General features: G+C 44.3%; 1 protein-coding gene across 4 annotated transcripts in view; it reads right to left on the reverse strand.

Annotated features, from left to right (window-relative positions):
* The window catches only part of LOC140421067 (protein Shroom4-like), a 196,508-nt gene that overhangs the window by 38,600 nt on the left and 132,989 nt on the right, over nucleotides 1–24,919 (reverse strand). For 3 of the 4 annotated variants that reach the window (XM_072505407.1, XM_072505408.1, XM_072505409.1), the window contains 2 exons: nucleotides 19,586–21,427; nucleotides 1,546–2,064 (listed from right to left, as the gene is read on the reverse strand). In XM_072505407.1, coding sequence (XP_072361508.1) covers nucleotides 1,546–2,064; nucleotides 19,586–21,427 — 2,361 coding nt within the window. The remainder of the gene's footprint in view (nucleotides 1–1,545; nucleotides 2,065–19,585; nucleotides 21,428–24,919) is intronic. The other variant, XM_072505411.1, reaches the window with a different exon arrangement.

Consider the following 24,919-nt stretch of genomic DNA (forward strand, 5'->3'; position numbering starts at 1 on the left):
ACCACCGCTTCTATTACTATTTCGGCAGAACATGGAAAATGAAGCCAGTATCTCGCCTACCCAATTCTTGTGCACCCCTTAAATTGGTTTCAGAATAACATGGACTGATGCCTAGGAGCAGGTTCCTAATCATATTTGTGGTGCCAAACATGCTGTTTGACTGAAGTCAGTTGCCGAGTGAGGATCAGCACCCCTGCTCAAGGCACTTCTATTGTACTAAGCCCAATAAACATGACACGTTTTTAAAACAATCTGATTGCGTATTTTTTGTTCCATTTTAAAACGCACTCGAAAGGCTGAAATATTGTGAACCTCAATAGTTTAAATGCTCTTCAGACCTCAATGCTGACTGGAACTGTTGAACAAGGGAACAAAAAGAAACATTGCAAACCGTGCAGATGCAATGCAGACTGGTCAGATTTGAATTTATTTGCCGGGTAAAAGTGAACTGTGGTCATTCAGTAGCACTAAAAGTGTTGGAAGTTTAAAAAAATTTGTTCATGGCATGTGAGCATCGGATCCTCAGCCAACATTTGTTACATGTCGCTAACTGATCACAAGAAAGTGAGCCACTTTGAACTACTGCAGTCCATCTGGTGCTTTTAAGAAGGGAATTCCAGGATTCTGGTGCAGTGACAATGAAAGAACAGCAATGTAGGTTTACATACTATGTAAATATTTTGAATTATGCTCTCTAGTTAGTATCTGGCAGAGGTGGCGGTGTGGGGGAGTGATAATGAAGGCGGGCAACAAGACTCTTAAGCACTGGAGTGATATTCTTTGAGAAGGCTCGAGGACAGTTAATAAATACTGTGTGCTTGCCAGAATCTAAGAGTTCACCTGTTAGCTGACTGCATCTGGTCCAGCGCTCAAATGTACCTCAACTTACAACACTGAGAAACATCCATATCAGTGCCTGAGTAATCTTACCATCTATTTAGAAGAATGGAAGCATTTGTAGCAGCTGTAGTGCAATTCTGGGACTGGATTAAAGAGACACCATGTGGAGCAAATCTGTGGTTAAATAAAATCCGCATTGCAAAGCTGATTATAATTATGCTCCAAATTAGGCCTTAAATATGACTTGAGGAAAATGGAGGCACCACTATTGCCAACGATACCAATTTTGCAAGCCTTTTGCGAAGGTGTGGTTTCTCAGGTGCAGCATCACTCAGGTGATAGAGTACGTACTTTTTTTGTGGATGTTCATTAAACCACAGGAGAACAATCACAACTGATAGGGTACGTACCTTTTCTGTGGATGTTCATTAAACCACGGGAGAACAATCACAACTGAATCTAAACAATTTCTATCCAACATTTATAAGCATGCACTTACTTTGCTGACTCATTGGATACTAATTAGGAGTAGGACCCCTGTGTTTCTTCCCCCTTCTGTAGCCCAGGATTACGTAGGCCAACTGCTGTGCTGCAATTGCTGCCTAGAGCGGTATCAGCTAACGCAGCACAGATTGGGTTATTGGACCTGGATCTCAAGTTCAAATAACAATTCATGGGAACCTATAAGATCAAAAAGAGACTTACTTCTCCTGGTTAATATTCAGGCTCAGCTGTAGTGGATTCCGTTTCTTGTGCTCACGCGCCCGTGACAGTTCAACTTTGCTTTCTGGAAAGAATCCACCCATCAGGCCTACAGCACTCTTCATTGTAGAGTTAGGATCTAGTATGTCTGCCAGAGACCGGTCTTTCTCTGCAATATCTCTCGCCAGCTCCTCTGAAGTCAGCTCGGTAAGCGGTCTGCTCTTCACATCCGAGCAGCACCTCACGGTTTCAATTCCTTCGCCAGGTTCGCGAGTAGGGCTTTTGATGGTGTTTCTTAGTGGTTTTGTGCCAGGTTTTATGAAAGCCTCAGAATTTTCCCACCTCTCATCCGGTCTGCTGGCAATATTGAAGTATGACTCCCCGCACCTCTGGCAGCCTAGATCCACCTCATTCTTCGTCGATGTCATGTTGTATGGGAGATAGGGTGGGTCTCCTTCAAAGGGCCAGTTTCTTCCTCCTCTGGATATCATCTCTCCCATCGGATCTATTAATTTTTGAGTTCTAAGGAAACAGAAATTAATAGATGATGCTGCACAGTAGCGACCGCTGAACTAATGATTCAAGTAAGCTGCTGACATGCAGCTGAAAAATCAGCAGCATCAGACAATATAAAACTCTGTTGCAGAGGAGATCACAGAAATCACCAGCCTCGAAGAGATATACTGGCTGCTGAATCAGGCACACTTTATTTCATACACATTTAAAATTAGGATTTCGGGGCATCTCAAATGTGACAAGTTATACAAACTAGAAGATTTCAGGCCCATTAGGTGTATTGAATTCATTAATCTCAGCTGGGTCAGTGTTAAAATGCTCTTGTTGGTTCCAATGTCCACGAACTGGAGCAAGGGATTGGGAAAAAGGAATAGCTAGGATTCCTTCTCCTAATCATTGCCCAGTACCTATTGTTGGAAGATGTACATTTGTGGAACTGAATGAAATATTGTTGAATTCAGCAATAACCATAGACTGCTACAACACAGGAGGAGGCCATTTGGTCCACTCTGCCTCTTCCAGATCCTGAAAAGAATTTATTAATTTCGCTCCTTCTCTTTCCCCATAGCCTGTAGATTCTTCTCCTCCAAGTAGTGAACTAGACCTTTTAGTACAGAATCCAGGTGGCTGAAGACTGGAAGTACCCAAGCTCCCAGTGACCCTCTGGAAAAGTCTTCTACTTTGAGTTGAGTCAGAGACTTTGGAGGTTTCCAATTCTCTTATCTGGAGTTACGAGGGAGTGTTACAATGAAACCTACCATGAAACTCTACCGCCCTCCGCAGCCGACACCTACTCACCTACCTCACTCACACTTAATCCCTAACACACTGAAAAGTTATTTAAATGTCTCAAAGCTTTTCAATGTATTAGTGCAGTCATTTTCAAACCCAGGGTCACAACCCACGGGTGCGTCCCGGCATTCCCGATCACAGGAAGAAGTACCCAACGGCGTGACCAGTTTTTAGAATGCCGGCCGCTCCACACATACATGCCCCCTCAGCAATGCTTGTTTTGTTACCTGTAAGGCAGGTAATCTGTGCTACTCACCTCAGTTACAGTAGAGGCTTTGGAAGAAGGCTCAAAGTCATCCAGAGGTTTTTTAGAAGGTTTATTGAGCAACACAACTTAAATAACTGCGTGAATTCTTACTTTAAGAACTGTACTAGTAGAAAGGTTACAACTTTTCTATACATTACTAGGCCTGACCACACTAGTAGCCCTGAGCTAAATCTCTGCCTCTGTTCTCCTCAGTCTAATGCCCCCAACAGCCCAGAGAGCTGCTTGCTTCCCCTTTTATACACGCCAGTGCTCCCCCAGTGGTCTTTCCATTACCCATCAGCCCCTTCTGTACATAGCCAAGTAAAGATCACGACATCCCCCTTTTACACTTTTTTTTTTCATAGTTGCAGAGCTGTAACTAAGAAAAAATTAAACACAATTAGTTTCATGCACAAATCCAGAACAGAGAGCAATGATTGTATCAGTTCATGTTCACAAGTTCAGGCGGTTGGGTGCACATCTGATTCGGGTAGAACTCCTGAGTGGGCATGGAGACCCACAGGTTTTTATGTCCATTTGGACACCAACTGCTGTTGTCCCGGGATGTCTCATGATAGCGTCCTGCAGATCTAACGTCGGAATACAGGTTGATGAGGTGGGACCTTCAGCAGGTCTCGCCGATTGCGTCGAAACAGTATTCCATCATCAGACTTCACAACGTACGATCGTGGCGATACTTGGCGGAGCACCATTGTCATGTTAGACTAACATCCACCAGGGTGTCACAATCATGTTGTTGATCGCTAACGGGTGCAGCACTTTTGCATGCCGGTCATAGTGCTGCTTTTGTCCGTGACGTTGGTGATGCACCTTGTCCAGGACTGGTGAGTGATCTGGATTGGCGAATTGTAACACCGGTAGCATTGTCCTCACATCTCGATTGAAGAGTATTTGAGCCGGTGACAGCCCAGAGCTCAAACGCGATGAACGATACGACAATAGAGCCAAGTGTATGTCGGAATTTGAGTCAGCGGCCTTGCTGATCAGTTGCTTAATAATGTGGACACCTTTCTTCACCCTGCCATTTGATTGAGAAAAGTGTGAACTCGACGTCACATGCTTGAAGTTGCATTTTCTTGAGAATTCCAACCACTCCCAGCTTGCAAAGCAAGGACCACTGTCGGACATGACCGTCTGTGGGATGCCATGCCTGGAGAAGATTTCCTTGCAGGCTTTGATAACTGACGCCGACGTGAGATCCGGGAGTTTCATTACCTCCGGAAAGTTATCTATGAGAAGAACATAGTGTCGACCCATGGAATGAAACAAGTCGATGCCAACTTTGTCCCATGGTGACGTAGCCATCTCATGCTGCTGGAGTGGCTCCTTGCATTGTGACTGTCGATATTTTTGGCATGTATCACATGTGAGCACCATGTTTGTTATGTCCTCGTTTATCCCAGGCCAGTACACAGATTGCCTCGCTCTTCTTTTGCACTTCTCGACACCAAGATGCCCCTCATGAATCCTGCGGAGCATGTCCGCCCGGAGCGCCAGAGGAATGATGATTCTGTCATTTTGCAGTATAATGCCATCCACCACGGACAGTTCAGTTTGGACTTTTTGGAAATGTGGGCACCGTCCTCTTGGCCAGCCATGCTGAAGGTCGTGCATGACCTGGAGCAGGGTCACATCTTCTCGCGTCGCCTGACAAATTTGCTGCAGCCTCTCGTCTGTTGCCGGTGTCTCCCTGTACCACTGTGCATGAGCTTCTACATTGTTAATGGAAGCCAGGGGTGGACTGTGAGCATCAATGGCTCGGGATAAGGTGTCAGCGATTATTAGGTCCTTCCCAGGAGTGTAGACCAGCATGAAGTCATACCTCCGCAACTTCATCATCGTGCATTGTAGGCGCGGCGTCATGTTATTGAGATCTTTGTTGATAATGTTGACTAGTGGCCTATGATCAGTCTGCACTAGAAATGTGGGGGGACCATAGACATCGTGGTGGAATTTTGTTATACCCGTGATCAATCCCAGGCATTCCTTTTCTATCTGTAGCATACCTGCACTCGATGGCGGTCATCGCTCGAGAAGACTGGGACCCAGTCCGACTGGTCACTCTGTTGTAAGTAGCATTGCACCAATTCCATGTTGACGGATGTCAGTGGAGATCTTTCTGGATTTTGCCGGGTCAAAGAATGCCAGCGTTGGAGCTGCCATCAACTGGTGCTTCAGATCCACCCACTCGTCTTGGTGGCATGGAGTCCAGTCAAACTCCGTGTCCTTCCTTATCACTTGTCGTAACGCCATCGTCCGTGCTGCTAGGTTCGATATGAACTTGCCGAGGAAGTTGATGAATCCAAGAAACCTGAGCATGCTTTCTTGTCACGTGGCCGCTGAATGTTCTGAATTGCCGCGATCTTCTCAGCGTCTGGCTTCACCCCGTGCTCTGATATCGTGTCACCCAGGAAGGTCAGAGATGAACGTGCAAAGGTGCACTTGGCTTGATTGAACTTCAGCCCAAATTGGCGGATTCTTTGGAAGACTTGTTTTAGCGGATCAATGTGGTCTTCCTCTGTTGTTGACCATATTATGATGTTATCAACATATACACGGACGCCTTCAATGCCCTCCGTCATCTGCTCCATAATTCTGTGAAATATTTTGGATGCAGAAATGATCCCGAAAGGCATACGATTATAACAGTATCGTCCAAACGGTGTGTTGAAGGTACACAGCAGTCGGCTGCAATCATCGAGCTGCATCTGCCAGAAGCCTTGTGAGGCATCAAGTTTGGTGAATATGCGAGCCTTCGCCATTTTGCTCGTTATCGCCTCTCGCTTGGGGATGGGGTAGTGCTCCCTGCGAATGTTTTTGTTCAAGTCTTTGGGATCTAAACAGATTCTGAGTTCACCGGACGGCTTCTTGACACATACCAATGAGCTGACCCAGTCAGTCGGCTGTGTGACCTGTGATATGATGCCTTGAGATTGGAGGCGTTGGAGTTCTGCTTTTAGCTTGTCTCACAACGGAGCTGGTACCCTCCTTGGTACATGAATGACTGGTGTTGCATCGTCTTTGAGCAGGATTTTGTACTTTTAGGGTAACGTACCCATGCCACAAAAGACGTCAGGATACTCACTGAGAAGCAGCTGGATGGCATCGGCCAGTCATGATGAGTCAACCGTGTTCATTTGTATCAGCTGCAAATCCATGCAGGCTTGAGCACCTAACAGTGACATTCTTTGGTCGTCCACGATCTCAAAACGTAGTCCTTTCATGACTTTCTTATTAACTACTTGTAGGTGGCATGATCCCCTCAAGGTGATCTGGTTGCCATTGTAGTCTGTTAACTTGCATGCAGCAGGTATCATCTCGTGTGTCCCTGGGATGGATGTGAGAACTTTACTTGTCATCAAGTACGCGGGTGCTCCCGTGTCAAGCTTGAACATGATTGGGGAGTTGTTCACTTGCACCATTTATGATTCCAACACCGTATGTGTTGTCCCAGGAGTGGAACTCTTCGTGGTCGGAAAAGTTTTCTTTGGGTGTTTGAATGTCCATTGCATCTACTGTGTGAACCTTGAAGTTTCCATGTCTTTGCATTGGAGAGTAATATTTGGCTGTGGACTGACACTGGGAGGCAAAATGATTCATCTTGGAGCACTTTAAACATCTTTTCCCTAGTGCAGGACATTTCCCTTTTAAATTGACGGTGCCACAGCGGTAGCACGTCATGACGTCCATGACATCACGCATTGACAGCGGTCGCGCATGCGGGACTCGTACTTCTGGCTGGGGTCTGTACTTTACATACCGGGATCTTGCGTGATCGCGTTTCTCCTGACTGCGCGCATGCGCAGACATGCTGTAATGGGCGGCAGTGGCCGGAAGAGAAGGCCTGTGAGGAGAGGCCACCATTTTTACATCTTCCACCTCGGAGAGTACTTTCTCCATGATTTTTTTCCCCAAGAAGCTGCAGGTACTGCTGTTTTTTCTGTTCTCGCTGTAAGCATTTTGCTGTGGTAGTTTTTAAAGTTAAATCATTTTGCTGCATTAATGGTTCCCTTAGATTTTCATCTGAGAGACCATAGACTAATTGATCCCTGATGATGGAGTCTGTTACATCAGCATAGTTACAACCTTGTGCTAGCAGTCGGAGATCTGTGATAAAATTAGAGATTGTATCCCCGTTTTTTGGAATCTGTTGCGCAGGTTAAATCGTTCCATGACTTCATTTGATTGTGATTTAGTGTTCATCAAATTTTGCCATTATCACTTGAAAGCTAGTTTTAGCTTCATTGTCACCATACGTAAAAGAGTTATAAATGTCTACAGCTTGCCGGCCTGCCGTTGAGAGTAATATCCCAATCTTTCTCTCGTCGGGGGCTGCATTTAAGGCAGTAGCCACCATGTATATTTGAAGCTGCTGTTTATACATTTTCCAGTTACTATTTAATTTACCGGTAGTTTTCAGCACTTCTGGAAGTGGCGTGTGGTCCATCGCTTCGGTAGGTTGTTTGGAATCAAAATGCTGCAAAGTCTTCCACAGTCGAGCGGCCGGCCCGTTACCTTTGCAGCTTGTTTTGGTTCTGTCTGGTCTCTAACCTAATCTATCTAGTGCTGTCCGATTAAAGCCAATCTGGTACAATGTTTTGTTACCTGTAAGGCAGGGAATGTGTGCTACTCAACTCAGTTACAGTAGAGGCTTTGGAAGAAGGCTCAAAGTCGTTCAGAAGTTTTACAGAAGGTTTACTGAGCAACACAACTTAAATAACTGCGTGAGTTCTTACTTTAAGAACTGTACCAGGAGAAAGGTTTACAACTTTTCTATACACTACGACTAGGCCTGACCACACTAACAGCCCTGAGCTAAATCTCTGCCTCTGTTCTCCTCATGGTCTAATCCCCCCAACAGCCCAGAGGCCTGCTTGCTTCCCCTTTTATACATGTCAGTGCTCCCCCTAGTGGTCTTTCCATGGTCTCAGCCCTTTCTGTACATACCCAAGTAAAGATCACTACAATTTTCAAACCCTCACGTGCGTCACGGCATTCCTGACCACAGGAAGAAGTGCCCAATGGCGTGACCAGCTTTTAGAATGCTGGCCGCTCCACACATGCATGCCCCCTCAGCAATGCCCAGGCCTGGATCCAGTGGGGCAGAACACCTCCTCCTGACGTCAGCGCACTGACCCAGGAGCAGATTAGTTTTTAAATTGATGGAGTCTTCCTGCCTGGAGTGGCAGCAAAGAGAAGGTCATGCGTTCATTACACTGACTTCACGTGTTCTGTTCATGCGAGAGAGATTCCTCCATTTTGCAGCTGCCAGCAGTGCTGGTATGAACTCAGGGCCTCTGATGAACAACCCATGAGGAAGCTCAAAACAGGAACAAAACAGTGGAAAGACGATTACTTGAGGTATGGGTTATTAACTGTGCCACTGCAAATCAGAATTCAAAGTTCATGACCTGGATTCTCCGTTCCTGTGTCTAAGTGCTGATGCCAACGGAGGAACATCTGGTGCCTCACCTGCACGGATTCCGCTACCGGTGAGGGGCTAGCACCGGTGCCGTGCGAAACACCCATGGAGCACGCAAAAAATGGTGGGAAAATCACTGGGTCCATACTGGATAAGCGTAGGGCTGACAAGCTGCAGCCGCACGTACGCTTGCATCCCCCACACACGCACCGATTTTGCCCGAAAAGATGGCGCTGGTTGTGCTGGACCGCGTAACTGTCCACCCCGACCCTACATCCCACCTCCTGGCCACCCCCCACTACTCCTCCCAGCCCTGGCTGAAGCCCCCCAGCCAGTGGCACAGCTATCGGCAGAGTATGGTGGTGCTGGACACTGTCCGCAAGCCCTCTCTCTCTCTCCGCAGTCGCTCACTACCGCTGAGACCACACGTGGCCCGCGCGATTGGGATCTTGGCCCATCGGTGGTGGAGCATCCCGAGTGGGCCCGATAATGATATGCAAACGCGGTTGCGACTGCACGCGGTGTGCGTGTTGATGACGCCGATTTGGAGGGGGCAGATTATCGTGACCCGGCGTCAAATCAGCGCCTGCCGCGATTTCGGTATCGGGAGCCATTCTCCGCCCGAACGCCATTCCCGATTTTGGCATCAGGCAATGGAGAATCCCGCCCCATGTGTGTTATTTGAAAGGAAGAAATGTAACATTGAATAGCAAAGCAAGTGAGATTGTGAGGACTAAGCAGGCTCACCTAGCACATCAAAGGTAAGTGAAAATGGTGGGTCGCGAAAGTTGGCTTGCGTGGGTCGCAATGGATGTGAAGGCTGGCGGGCGTGGGTCATGAAGCATGGCCAGTTGGTAAAAATGGATTGCGGGCAAAAACAATTTGTAAATCACTTACTAGTGAATGAAGACTTGATAGAATACTGCAGCCAGTGCCATAAAATGCCATGGTTTGGGTTCCCCCGATGATCCTGCACTAGGAGAATGGACTACCAGAACAGGTACACTTTGCATTTCGGAGAAGACCTGGTTCGGAAGTCCAGGCCATAAATGCGGAGCTCCAGCATTGGACAAGAAAATTGGAGCGGAGTGATTGCCTCTCCTCAGAAAATTTGGCCCATTATTGCATCTGCTTCCACCCTCTCCAGCAGTGCATTCAAGATTAAAATAACTTGCTTTGTACTTTCTTTCTCTCATATCTCCGTTGCTGATTCTTTTGCCAGTTGCTTTAAATCCATGCCCTGTGATTATTGAACTTTCCGCCACTGGAAACTCTATCAAAACCAGTCAGGATGTGGATACCTCTATCAAATCTCTCCTTAACCTTATCTGTTCCAAGGAGAGTTGAATGACCTGCTAACACTATTTAAACTCATGCAAGGCAGCACAGGACTATCAGTGGCCATGGTTTGTACCCTCACAAACCAAATGGGCACCATCTGAAAACATTTTCTTATGAATTTGTGTGTTAGTCAAGCTCAGTGCTGGAGAATAAAATAGGTTGCTATTTGTAGGTAAGCAGAATCAGCTTTGACCGTTTACAATTCAGATACAGCTGGAGCAAAAGAAGAAAATGTGTGTTACGACAGGTGCCTGGTGGAAAATACAATTGAGAACCAAGAGGAATACAGAAGGTTCAGAGGAGAGGTTAAAAAAAGCACATTCGAGAAGCGAAGAGGTGTTACGAGAAATAACTGGCAGCTAACATAAAGGGAATCCCAAAGTCTTCTGTAGGTGTATAAATAATAAAAGGGTGGTAAATGGAGGAGTAGGGCCGATTAGAGACCTGAAAAGTAATTTACACATGGAGGCTGGGGGCATAGCTGAGGTATTCAATGAATATTTTACATCTGTCTATACTGTAGGTGCTACCCAGGACATGGTGACAGACGAGGAAACTCTGACCCTAGACTGATTCAAAATTGATCAGGAGGAAGTGTTGAATAGACTGTACTGAAAGTTGACATGGCATTGGGACCAATTGATATGCATCCAAGGACACTGAAGGAAGTTAGAATTTAAATTCTAACGGGGACACTGACCATCATCTTCAAGTCTTCTCTAAAATTAGGGGAGGTACTAGAGGACTGGAGAATTGCAAATGTTGCACCCATGCTCAAAAAGGTTGTGAAGATAATTCCAGCAATTACAGACCAGTCAATTTAACATCAGTTTGAGTAAGTTTCTAGAAACAATTATTCGAGATAGAATTGATAGTCACTTGGAAAAATGTGGGTTGATTAGGAGCAGCCAACATGGATTTCTAAAGGAGAAATCATGTTTAACGACCTTGCTCGAGTTTTTTGAGAAACATCATAGCAAAGAGTCGATGAGGGTAATGTTGATGTCATGCACACGGATTTTCAAAAGGCATTCCATACAACAAACCTATGAGAAAGCTCATGGAATAAAAGGGACAGTAGCAATGTGGATACAAAATTGGCTGAGTAACAGGAAGCAGAGAGAAATGGTTAATAGACATTTTTCGGGCTGGAGGAAAGTTTGCAGTGGTGTTCCCCAGGGGTCGATATTGGGACAATTGCTTTTCCTGATATATATTAATGATCTAGGTTTTGGTGTGCAGGAGACAATTTCAAAGTTTGTGGATGACACAAACTTTTGCAGTATCGTAAACTGTGGAGAGGACAATGTAAAACACCAAAAAGACATAGAAAATTTGGTGGAGTGGCAGATAGGTAGCAGATGAAATTCAATGTGGAGAAGTGTGAATTGATGCATTTTAATAGGAAAAACTTTGTTAGCGAGAAAATAATATATATATGAATAAAAATATGTTCTAGGTTAAAAGCCGCACGTGGGGAGTGGAAAACCAGTAGGCAAAGGGTTAAATTGTTGGATCAGCCAGAAACCTTAAGAAAATCTGCACTCAGGGTAATTTAATTATCTTACAAGACATTATAATAATAATGGGGAACCCACATCATAAGACTATGGCCCCAGCTTGTCTGCAGGAGATTCATTGTTCTCGAGCAGGGAATAAAAACCCATTAACGCCTCATCAAGGACTAACAATCTTATTTCACCGTTAGAAGTGTTACAACACCAGGTTAATGTCCAACAGGTTTGCTTCAAATCACTAGCTTTCGGAGCACTGCTCCTTCCTCAGGTGAATGGAGAGGAAGGTTCCAAAAGCATTTATATAGACAAGGTCAAAGATATTATTTCAGGTTAAGGGGAACATTCTGAACATGATCTGGTAACTTGTACAAACCCATTGTATGAATAAATCGGTTTCCCATTGAGGGGCTCAGGAAACATCTCTACTGATCAGATTGTATTGTATGAGATTGATCGATGACGTCAATGCTTATTTGTAACTGTGAACAAACTTTAAAATATATGCATGAAATCCCTGTAAAAAATCAGAACAGACTCGTGCGAGCTGAAGGCAGCAGCAGCACCTAGCTCTCCTGTGGTGCACACAGCCATTTTTCAAATAAACAAAAGTTTTATCAACACCACGCGGTCACAAACGGACTTGAGCATTTCTTCCCTCCGACAAACATGGAGAGACATTTTAAAGTACGGTGTAAAATTCTGAAAGGGGTACAGGAGCAGAGGGACTTGGGTGTATATGTTATTAGATCATTGAAGGTAGCAGGACAGGTGGAGGGAGCAGGTAATAAAGCATAGAGTATTCTGGGCTTTAATAATAGGGGAATAGAGCACAAGAGCAAGGAGGATATGCTAAAATTACACAACACTAATTAAACCTCAGCTGGAATATTGTGTACAGTTCTGGGTGCGTCATTATAAGAAGGACGTGAACACATTGGAGAAAGTGCAGAAGAGGTTTGCAAGAATAGTTCCAGGGATAAAAAACTTCATTTATGAGGATAGATTGGAGAGGTTTCCTTGGATTGGGTTGGATTATTGTCACGTGTACCGAAGTACAGTGAAAAGTATTTTTCTGCAAGCAGCTCAACAGATTATTAAGTACACGAAAATAAAATAAAATAAAGAAAAAACATTAGAGAAAATACATAATAGGAGAGAAGGTGGTAACACGGTGGCACAGTGGTTAGCACTGCTGTCTCATAGCACCAGGGACCCAGGTTCAATTCCAGCCTTCAGTAACTGTCTGTGTGGAGTTTGAACATTCTCCCCATGCCTTCATGGGTTTCCTCCGGTTTCTTCCCACAGTCCAAAGATGTGCAGTTTAGGTGGGGTTACGAGGATAGGGTAGGGGGGTGGTCCTAGGTAGGATGTGCTTTCACAAGGTCGGTGCAGGCTCAATGGGCTGAATAGCCTCATTCTGCACTGTCGTGGTTCGAAGAAGATTTGATGAAAGTGCTCATAATCATGAGGGTGCTAGACAGAGTAGATAGGGAGAAACTTCCCACTTGTAAAAGAATTGAGAATGAGAGATCACAGATTTATAGTGATTCTCAAAATAAGCAAATGTGATGTGAGAAAAAACTTTTTTTTTACAAAGCGAATTGTTTGGGTCTGGAATGCACTTCCCAGAAGTGTGGTGGAGGCAGGTTCTGTCGAGGCATTTGAAAGATGGATGACTCAATTTGAAACAACGTGCAGGGATAATGGGGAAATGCAAGGGAATGGTGTTAAGTCATGCTGCTCGTTTGGAGAGCCAGTGCAGACAGGATGGGCCAAATAGCATCCTTCTGCGCTGTAACAATTCTGTGGTTTCACAGTCCTACCGCGCTGACCCTTGTAACTTTCTCTAGCTTTACATTCCAGCTCCGGCCTTCCAATCTTTTAACACTGGCCTAACTCTCAGTGTTCAATCAATGCTCCCAACCCACCACCCCCAAAATTTCCAAGGAATCATGGAATTCGCCTACTCAACCTTTCCACTTTGCCACATTTGTTCCCCATTGTTTGAAGCAGCAGCAAAACAGCTCTCTCAAGCTACATTTACTGTCACCGCTCCACTCTTCCCAACTCCTGTCTGATGATTCTCCCTCCACCACACCCTCCTTTTGTAAAGTCGCTGGTGTGTCAGCGGGTGATGAGTGTACCTTTCGTTAGAAGCAGGAAATTAAAACTGAGGCTCTCTGCTACGGCCCACATTTTGCCCTGGTAAAAATGGTAAAACTGTCGGGGTTCATTGGCATTGCTGTTTCAAGTCTGACAGCAATCTCTGGAGTCCACACTCCCGTAAAATAATGCAGATATCCAGAAAGTGCTGTCATGCCTCTTTGGAGGGCACACTGTTGAGCTCCCTCCAGAACACAATCAATGAGAAAAAAAATTAAACTGGAGAATGACCTCACCATCAGCACCGGAGTGGTCAACGTTCCCTGCAGCCAGCTGGATGGCTCTGTCCTCCGTGAGGATTTTGATCTGTGGCATCCGTCCACCCTTCTGGTGTGCCAGCTTCTTGTGCATGAAAACAAATGGAGACTGTGTGCCAGGGCAACTGGTAAGGGTACCTGGCATCTGTGGATGGTGAGGAAGGGCAGCATGGTGGCACAGTGGTTAGCACCCCTGCCTCACGGCACCGAGGTCCCAGCTCTGGGTCACTGTCCATGTTGTTGCTAACTTTTGGTTGGTTCAATTGGCTCTGTTTTATAGCCTTTGCTCTCGAGTCGCCAGGTATCTATATGATACCGACACAAGGTTCAAGTCCAAGTAAGGATCAATAATTCAACACACCAATTAGTAAGATTCAAATCAAAGCACATTTATTATACACAGTAATCGCTCCTCATGTACAAATTCTACGTCTAAGCTACTTCTATAACTAACAGGCCTATACTTAACTTCGGACTGGCCCACCAGGTCAGGGGAACAAATGGCCTTTCGTTCGGAATCTGAAACTGCAGGATTCAAAGCCGGTATGGACTGGTAGATAGGAGCGCCTATCTCGTAGCGAGCGTCGACTTGAGACTTACTTCAGGGATGTGGCAGCTTGGACCGTTCACTCTCAGGCGTTGCTTTGCGTTGCTGAGTGACCCGGTCAAGGAGAACTATTTAAACTTGGGGCTTAATTTTTATAGTCCCCAGGGGCTTCCCGCCCTTTTGGGGTGGACCCTGTACCTGGTACTAGGTGATTGGACTTTGTTCCAATCGCTTGGTTCGATTTCTCCAATACTGAAGCGGTTCCCTGTTCGATGGGCGGTCTTGAGGTGTTCGTTAACCTCTTTGTGTTGGCTCCTGCTGGCGCCGGGGAGTCTGGCTTAGTTTTGTGTGTCCCAAATGTTGCTATTGTTCCCGGGGATTGCTCATTAGTATGTAGATGGCTGCTACATTATTATGCTGATGGTTGCTGGTATCGATGCTGTCTGGGCTTTTGCAGAGTTAAATACACAGAAAACCTGCATCTGCTGGTTTCTGCCTGTGTTGGCTGAATTTCCCTTCAGCCTTTGCCGTTCGCCATTTTAAATCGGGACTTGGCCAACTCAAGTGGCTACAGTGTGGAGTTTGCACATTCTCCCCGTGTTTGCGTGGGTTTCGCCCCCACAATCCAAAGATGTGCAGGGTAGACGGATTGACCATGCTAAATTGCCCCTTAATTGGAAAACAATTAATTGGGTACTCTAAATTTATTTTAAAAAATAAAAATGGATGGTGAGTGGGACGAGCGAGATGTTGAGGACACGTGCAGCAGGGAGATGAAGACGTGTGCGGGCGAGTGAGTAGTGATTTCCTTTGAGCCAGCAGTGAGTGAGGTCCCTGTGGATGTGTGTGTGAGTTAAGAGTGATGAGGCGAATGACTTACCTGGGCAGAACAGAGGAGATCATTCATCCTCTTCTGCCACTGGTGGGTTGTCCTCTTCTGCAGGGCATTAGCACTGACCACCTCCTCCTATGCTGGTTTCATCATCTTTCTGGCTGATTTTCTTCCTGATCGCGGTTACAGTACATCACATTGCATCAAGCAACCTCTCCAGGGAGGCATCTGAAAGCTTGGGGCGGATTTCTTGGCAGCCATCACTTCCTAGCAGCCTGTGAAATGCAGCTGCTGGGTGCATTGGGCGTGCTTGGCGGTCTTTAAATCTGGCGCCCCAACGATTGCAGAGCGTCGATTGCAGAGTGATGGCAGGATGGGAAAATCAGAGTCTGTCCTGTACGCAATACAGCATAGAACCAATGCATGAACATTCTTTTGATGAAGTAGTGTACTATATGGCAGGAAAAGTCACCATTACCGTCGGTGGGCTCAACACCAGTTTTTCCACCATTCATTGGCATTTGGCAATTTCCAAGAAAATCTCACCCCTTCTCTCCCCGCCCCCACCCCCAATGGTTTTGTTTCCTGGTTTTCTATCTGTGAGAATCCTTCAATGTGATTGGCTGCTTGGCTTGCTTGATGGCGTCACATCTCCTTGACTTGGTGCCAGATTCAAACTGAACTTGGGAAAGGGGATATTGGCACCTCAGAGATTTCTAGGTCTTTGTGGGCAGCTTTCTTAAATGTTTACAGTGTGAACTATTACTTTACCACTAACCCCAATCTAGCTTTTCGTGTTATCTTTAAATTCTTCCCTGCTCCCAACACAACCAAAGATTTTGACCGCTGGGATACAGTTCCAGGTGATTGGCAATCCTTACTTAACCTACTCAAGTGATCATTCTGTCTGTGTGTGAAACAAGTTGTTTGATAGTAGAGGTTATCAGAGCGGAGTCTAATTCTGTCCTCACACTACAACTACCCACATTTACACACCCATCCCATAAACAGTACATAATGATCAAGGGAAAGAACCTGTCTGATTTTAACCTTTATTGCAAGCACCATATCAGTGAATTTCAGTGCCTAAAATGCAAAACAAGTTCATTGGTAATATGGCCTTCTGCTTCTGTAGTATCCCTTTGCCACTGAAATGATCCATTCAATTTGTTTATTTCAGAAATGTATTTTGTTTCTTCCGTGTAGCTTGTTTTCTCCAGCAAGAGGCTGCAGGTCTCTCCTGTGCTTCTGCCAATGCTACTCTAAAGTTCTGGGTTCAAACTTGCCCAAGAGTCTCCCATGACAACTCCTCTTGAAACTTTCCCTGCTGTGGGCAACAACCCTGGTTCCGTTTCCCACAAAGCGAGACTCAGACCCAGTCTTACTTACTGATGTAACTGCCAGCCTCAACTATGTGATACAGTACATGGAGTCTATGATCAAGTGCTCACGCAAGAAAGGAAGTGAAAAGCAATCTAGACAAAGTAGCAAAGAGCTAAATGGATTAATTCAGCTGAGAATTCTGAATCTGTGGGCCATGTTCCGACATTGTGATCTTTTCCATTGTATGGCCGATCATTGGCAGCGACATTATTAAAACTTCTCCTTGGCACATAAAGCTGGACTCATTAACAACATGTCACTGTATCAAACTGATAAAATTCTGTCAAAGGGTTTGCCCTGGAAATGTATTTATTGGATTGAATTTGTTTATTGTCCTGTGTACCGAGGTACAGTGAAAAGTATTGTTCTGCATACAGTTCAGACAGATCATTCCATACATGAAAAGAATATACATAGGACAAACGAAAATATACCATGTAAATACATAGACACAGGCATCGGGTGAAGCATACAGGAGTGTACTACTCAGGAGAGAAGATGTGTGAAGAGATCAGATCAGAGGGTCTTTTAGGAGGCTGGTAACAGTGGGGAAGAAGCTGTTTTTGAATCTAAATTAAATGTTAATGCTGCCATAGGAGAGTGTATGATACAATCACAAAGTGAGTAATTAAATAGAAGCTTAAACAGGGCAGGGCACCCCATCTGTCTGAAATCTCAACATTCAAGAACACCACTTTTTAAACTATGTGCTACCATCACATCAATGGGCAGTGCCTGCTTTACCTCTAGATTTCACATGTTGGGCAACCATTTTAAAAGACAACATACCAGCAATCTAAAATGTTGCTCTATTTCACAGCATCATTTAGAAACAATAACTCAGGTCCCTCAATAGCTTAGAATGAACTCAGCCACACATCTGGTGGGGCTTTGAGCCAAATAGTTCATAAAAGTCCGTGTTAGCTAATCTCTGCCAGGGAAGCTATTGGACTTCTACAGTTGGCCACAGAATCCATGAGAGCAGGAAAAAACAAGGGGCAAATAATCAGTCTGAGTTCACTCCTAATTGCTGACTCCAGCTAGAAAGTGCAAATGTGGAAAGACTGTGTTCAGAAATTACACCACCCATGCTTTACTAGCCTGCCAGCACTCAGCAGAAGGCTCACAAATGAATAATGGCCATTTGTGTGAGGTGCCACAGTGCAGCTGCCACCTGTGAAATCATACCCTCAGTACCTTCAGGAGAGGAAATGTCCAGAAATGGGAAAGACTGAGTATATTAATTAAAAGGAGGCTCCAAACAAGTAACAAAATGCCTTAAATCAATATGGAACAGCTATTAAATGTGCCTCACATTGTGCGTGTTCTTTGAAACAATGCTAAAATCTTACAAGCAGTGGCTGGGAATAGAAACGCACATTGCTAAGACACACAATGGGACTTTTCCTCCTCACAAATGGAGGTCAGAGGTGATGAAATTACACATTAAAAACTGCTGTCTTCAGAAAACTTGAATCATTCCTACACTCCATTGATTGTTCAGGTCCCAGAAAATTGGCAACTAGTAAAAGTTGGCATGTCCTGATAAACTGCATTTCCTACTCAACTTGGAAACATGCTTTTCAAGTAAATGTCGATGTCCCTTTCGATTGATTTTTGTTCCACCTGAAGCTGGTTCTTGTTGGAGTATGGTTAAATAGGTACTGGTGCATTGTCACAGTGTATGGACAGATTACCCAAATGTGGAGTCACAGTCCAACATGTTATTGTTTTTGTTTTAAACGAGACATCTATATAGGAATACCTTCGAGCAGGTATCAAAGCATAGTATGGGTATCTGATTGACATTTCCTCTTTCTAGCCTGGGGCACTGAGGTCAATTGTGGCAGTATTGAATTTTCCTCTTTCTAGTCTGGGGGACACAGCTCTATTCTGGCAGTACAGCTGTTGCCCCAAATGACTGAAACCTAAACCAATTGAGAGAACCGGAATTGAGATAGGTGACACGGTCTGAATTTCACTGGAAATTGAAGTCTAAGTTTTGCTATCTATTGAGGTTCCGAAAGGAAAGTACCTTGGGTCTATGAATGTAAATATATACTTAGTTTTCAGTATGTAGCTGTAATGCAAAAGAGCTGTTAAAGAAATGAATGAAGCGGTAAATAACTAACTTCTGGGTTCCCAAAGCAAAGTTTTTCCTCATGGAGGGCAACATAGTAGTAATGGGAAGTAGAAATATGCCACAACCCTCATGCAGCAAGTTCCCGGATTTAGCCATGCCGATTAACAGAGATGGAGAGTGGATGATAAAGTTTGTCTTAGGAAAGGGGGTAATTACCTCCAAGGTAAATGTTTTCACCAGTTTGTGAACTCGTTTTTAAAGAATACATCTCAAAACCTTAGACGGATTTCAATGAAACTTGTTTCACAGGTAGGGTATGGTTGAGGAAGAAGTATTTAGTGTTTAAAATCCTGATCTGCATCCTGGAACTTTTTTGAAAGGTTTGTTAACATTGGGAGTTAATGTTGTAGGTTGTTTTATTTGGAATGTTGTTGATTATTTTAGAATCTTGTGGATTGTCTCACAGCTGTCAAAATGTGAACAAGGTTTTCAGGGCAGGTTGTTGGGTATGGATTGGCCTGAAGCCTTCTCAGAAGATAGCTCTTAATAAAAAGATTTATTTTCCGAGCTTTGCAGTTGCAGAGAAACAAACAGGTAGGGAAAGGTCTCAAGGAAGAGCTGCATAATTGTAATAATATTGAGTTAACACCATGCAGATATATGCACTCTACTGAGTGCCTTCTTCATTTGTTTCAATGTGTAACAGAGCAGAGATTACTCTAGGCTGAAAGAGATCAATTTAGTGGTAGAATTAGCCAATTTTGCCAATAAGTACTTGGTTCAGCTTTCTACCAGCAAATGACTGTCTTCAAATACAATACCATAGTTTAATTTGGGCGGTTGGTTTGGGGTGGTGGAGAGCTTCCCCTGGAGTTTCAAACAAATTCTCAGTAATGATCAACATTAGTTTTTATTCAATTACCTTGATTTGACATCAGTCTCCAGGGATGTTACCAATTTCATCGTTGGTCTCTGTGACTTATACAATGAAGACATCATATGTTCTCCTGGAACAGGAACTGTAGAGGAGGATATTAAGCATCTTGGATCAATGAAATTGGATTCTGGATACCTGTATTCAAGGCCCATTAGGTAGTCTGCACACAATTGTGATGGATGGGAATATCGTGTTGCAGCGTCCAGAGCAAACCCAGTGCTTGGAGGCAGATCAGAATAAACCATCGCCTCTCTATTAGAAATCTGTTCTGACCTTTTCCAATTCATTGACGTGGGCTGAGAAATCAGTCCAGGGTCGAAATCATACGGAATACCTTTCCGTGACCAATATCCATCCAAATCTGACAATTCATCTCGAGAACAATTCCAGGATCGGTACCTTTCAAAATCTGGAAATTCGTGTAATGACAGTTTCCTGGTCTGGTATTTTTCCAAATCTGGTAATTCATGTAGAGACAGTTTCCGAAGTCGATATTTGTGTAAATCTTGCATTTCGTGTAGAGACAGCTTACGGGTCTGGTAACTGTCCAAATCGGCCAGTTCGTGCTGGGACAGTTTCCGGGACTGGAATTTTTCCAAATCTGCCAGTTCGTGTTGGGACAGTTTCCGGGACTGGTATTTTTCCAAATCTGGCAAATCATGTTGGGACTGCTTCCGGGACTGGAATTTTTCCAAATCTGCTAGATCATGTTGGGACAGCTTCCAGGACTGGTATTTTTCCAAATCTGGCAAATCATGTTGGGACAGTTTCCGGGACTGATATTTTTCCAAATCTGCTAGATCATGTTGGGACAGCTTCCAGGACTGGAATTTTTCCAAATCTGGCAAATCATGTTGCGACAGTTTCCGGGACTGGTATTTTTCCAAACCTGCCAAATCATGTTGGGACAGCTTCAGGGACTGGAATTTTTCCAAATCTGGCAATTCATGTTGCGACAGCTTCCGGGACTGGAGTTTTTCCAAATCTGGAAAATCATGTTGCAACACTTTCTGGGACTGGTATTTTTCCAAATCTGGCAAATCATGTTGCGACAGCTTCCGGGACTGGAATTTTTCCAAATCTGCCAAATCATGTTGCAACAGTTTCTGGGACTGGTATTTTTCCAAATCTGGCAAATTATGTTGCGACAGCTTCCGGGACTGGAATTTTTCCAAATCTGCCAAATCATGTTGGGACAGCTTCCGGGATTGGAATTTTTCCAAATCTAGTAAATCATGTTGGGACAGTTTCCAGGACTGGAATTTTTCTAAATCTGCCAGATGATATTGGGACAGATTCCGGGACTGGTATTTTTCCAAATCTGCCAAACCATGTTGGGACAGCTTCCGGGACTGGAATTTTTCTAAATGTGCCACTTCGTGTTGGGGCAGATTCCGGGACTGGTAGGTTTCCAAATCTGGCAATTCATTTTGAGTTAGTTTCTGCAACCGATACTTCTCCCAATCTGGTGGTGGTGGTCTTTGAGGTGGGGGCCCTTTCTTCTTTTTGTTGGTAGATAAATCTTCATGTCTGTTCATCCCTGAATCATGTGGAACAACCTTCTCTTCTTCAAACTTGTGTGTTATACCCAGTGATCCATGATTAAAATGGAATGTGGAACAGGTAAGGCCTTGGCTCTGTGGGCACTGCGAGGTATACTGAGAGAAATTCTCTGGCAGTGTAGTAGCTATACTGGGCCTCTCCCAAGCACATATTTCCTGTCTTGGTTTCCTTGCGAGCTTGTCCCATTCATCCTCGAGGCTTTCTTTTGAATTAATATCAGAAAACGTTCCTTGCACATTATCAATATTCAATGACTTCAATTCTCTGAAAGAGGTCAAATATTAATTCTATTTTAATTAATTTCATAAGAGTTGCATACAAATACATATTTTGTAAAGCTGTTATATTCTTTGATGAAATTGAACTTGTGTGAGTGCACAGTAATCTGTTGGTATTGTTCTACCATGTGAGTAACACAATTCCAATTCAAAGTTGAAGCACTTTGCATCATCTTAGTCCAAGGATTGGTTGTGCAGAGGAGGAGGATTAAGTCCTGTCTAATTTCACTAATGGCCCTACTGGTTGCTTTCTTGGTCTGGTTTTAAAAGCAGGTTTCTTTCAAACAAGGGTTTAGCTACCCCCTTGCACTAATTAGCTCTTAGATGATGAATTAGGAAATGGGGTGAGTGGAGCCCAGATTACCTGCTATTTCCTTAATTCCAGGATTGATTTCATCCACATGATTGGTAAAGGAGTTATGGCTATGTATGCTGTGCAGCACAGTGAGGAAATGAACTTGCTCAAGACCCACATCAAGAGGTTTGCTAATCTATGTGCTCCAGCTTCTTTAATGTTTTCAGCAAACACCATTCAAGCCGAAATGGGATAGCTAGAGCAGTAATTGTTTTTATGCCATCCGAGTCAGCCTTACAGAATTATTGGGCACAAGGCATGATCAAGACTGGGGGAAGGTTAGTGGGGGGGGGGGGGGGGGGTCTGTGGTTAGAAGGATAGTAATCGGAGAAGGAAAAAATAGGAGTAGGATGTTTGCCCCTCAGTCACAAGACTGTGGGTTTAAAATCTATTGACGACTTGAGTACCTAATCCAAGCTGGTAATTCAATGCAATATTAAGGAAGTGCAAAATTGTTAAAGATGGCTGGAGTTTCTTTAGAAACACATTAAAAAAAATTTGAAGACTTCTCAGGAACTGATGGATTAGAAAACGTCTTATAAAATGAATTTAACTTGTGTTCTTCAAGGTAATGAATGTTAGCACGAAGAAATGGAAATAACAACTGTGCCTTCACCACTGGAAGTGGAAATGGTGGAGTGCCTCAAATCAGCAGTAGCATTACTAAAGGGTGCTTTTTCTCAAAATCATAAAACAGGAATTGAAAGGGATGCAGAGGATAGTGAAGGTAATGCACGATGACAAAATCTGGACTGCTGCCAGCGTAGTGTGTTGTGGGATTCCTAATCCTCTCCGGTGTTTCTTGGAACAAGGGATATCTCTCCCGAGCTGTGCCGCCAGCAGCCTTGGAGATTAGCGACTTAAATTTCCCACAATGTGCCCACCCGCTCCATTCTGATGTTGCTGGCTGTTCTTAAAGTTTGGTAATCTCGCTTGACCACCACCAGAGAATTGTGTGGAGGGTAGCCAGCAGACATTCCCAGAGAACTAGGATAAGAAAGAGCACGATGGTGGGTGGGAGCAACAATGAGAGAAGAGCAGCCAGTTAAGGGGACAGGTGGAAGCCAAAGTCTTTACTGTGGGTAAATTGTGAAAGATTATTTTTCTTAAAATAAATTTAGAATACCCAATTCCTTTTCTTTTTCCAATTACGGGGGAATTAGGGGCTGGTTTAGCACAGTGTGCTAAACAGCTGGCTTGTAATGCAGAACAATGCCAGCCGCGCGGGTTCAATTCCCGTACCGGCCTCTCCGAACAGGCGCCGGAATGTGGCGACTAGGGACTTTTCACAGTAACTTCATTGAAGCCTACTTGTAACAATGAGCGGTTATTATTATGATTAATTTAATGTCGCCAATCCACTGAACATGCACATCTTTGGGTTGTGGGGGCGAAATACACGCAGACATGGGGAGAATGTTGAAACTCCACACAGTGTCCCAGAGCCGGGATCGAACCCGGGTCCTCAGCGCCGTAGGCAGCAGTGCTAACCACTGTGTCACCTTGCCGTCCAATAGTGAAAGATTATTGAGTGAATCCAAAATGGAAGGCAAGAATTTTCTACTGGGCCAAACAGACAGGAAGGGAAGAAGAAAGCTATTGACCCTAATGTTATTGCACTGTGAAACATTTCACCACCCATGGTTATTCAGGTACAGATTAGAACCTAACTTTAAAGGGAATCAGATATTTATTTGAAAAGGAGGAATATAAAAGATCTTGGGCTCAGGGGTTGAATGAGGTTACTGGAGAGAGTAGCAGCACCATGATATGAATGATCTCTCTGTGTGCTGTAAATCATACAAATATATGATATAGGAGCAGAAGTAGGCCATTCGGCCCCTCAAACCTGCTCTACTGTTCAATAAAATCGTAGCTGATCGGTTTGTGTTTCGATTTTACATTCCTATCTATCCCCTTTGATTCCCTTTCCTATCTATCTCCTTTGATTCCCTTACCTAACAAGAATCTACCTGTGTCCACCTTAAAAATATTTACTGAGCCAGTTTCCACCGCCTTCTGAGGCAGAGAGGTTCCAATGTCGCAAAACCAATGAGGGTGACCCTTAATTTGAACACAGTGCCCCCTAGTTCTGGACTTACCCACAAGAGGGTAAGAAACATCCTTCCCACAAGACCTTGTCCAGACCATTCAGGATCTGGTATATTTCAATCAAGTCACCACTCACTCTTCTAAAAGCCAGTGGGAACACCCCCAGCCTTTCCAACCTAATTCCTATGAAAATCATCCTTTATTGAATCCAAACTCAAAGTGTGATTTAGAAATATTGTTGCTGAGCTGAGTTTAGATGAGAATGCCTCATCATAAATGCCCCAAATACGGAGTTTGTTTCCCCATGTATGATCTCTTGGTTTGGTTTGAGTCGATCTGTGCCAGTCAGTTTTGACGTGTGAAGTCCAAGTACAGGTGAGTCCTGACTGAGTTTCCCAGTTCAGAGACGTCACCTTCACACAAGATCCAAGCCAAACCAGAGTGCAAGGAGGTGGGAAAAAGGCTAGGCCCATTAAAAGTGGTATCACCTGGAACTCTAGTGCATCGCAGAATGAGTTGAGCAATTGTTTCATTCTGAATATCAGTGGCTTATAGCATTACTTCCAGTTACAGATGCTAGCAGATAACTTTAAACTGGCCCTGAAAGGTGAGCCCACATTGAGGAGCTCAAGGCAGACTGATGCGCAATCAATTACACTCAAGACAAAGTGATTTCATAACTGAAGGCTTTAATCTACTAGAACTTGTTCCCCAGCAGCTTCGGTACAGAAAATGAAGGCTGCTGTAACGGCACCGTTTCTTATACTCCGCCTGTCAGGGCGGAGCCACGTATCAACAGCCAATGGTAACCTCCTGGGGTGAACCAATGATCATCTGCCTCTTCGGTACCGCAATACCTGGCACTACCACACAGACCTCATCAAACTTCGCTGGAGCAAGCTTGTTCTGAAAACTTACTGAAGATTTAATTTTGTTATCCTTTCTCATTCATCACACCTATTATTGCTAGTTACACATACACCATCAGAGAGTTAGTGTATGACTGACAGTTATGAGGGAAATTGGAGTTAAATTCACAGGTTTTCCTGTCAAAGCCAGCATTTGTTGCCC

The sequence above is a fragment of the Scyliorhinus torazame genome, chromosome 5 (genome assembly GCF_047496885.1).
Source record: "Scyliorhinus torazame isolate Kashiwa2021f chromosome 5, sScyTor2.1, whole genome shotgun sequence".
Taxonomy (NCBI): Eukaryota; Metazoa; Chordata; class Chondrichthyes; order Carcharhiniformes; family Scyliorhinidae; genus Scyliorhinus; species Scyliorhinus torazame.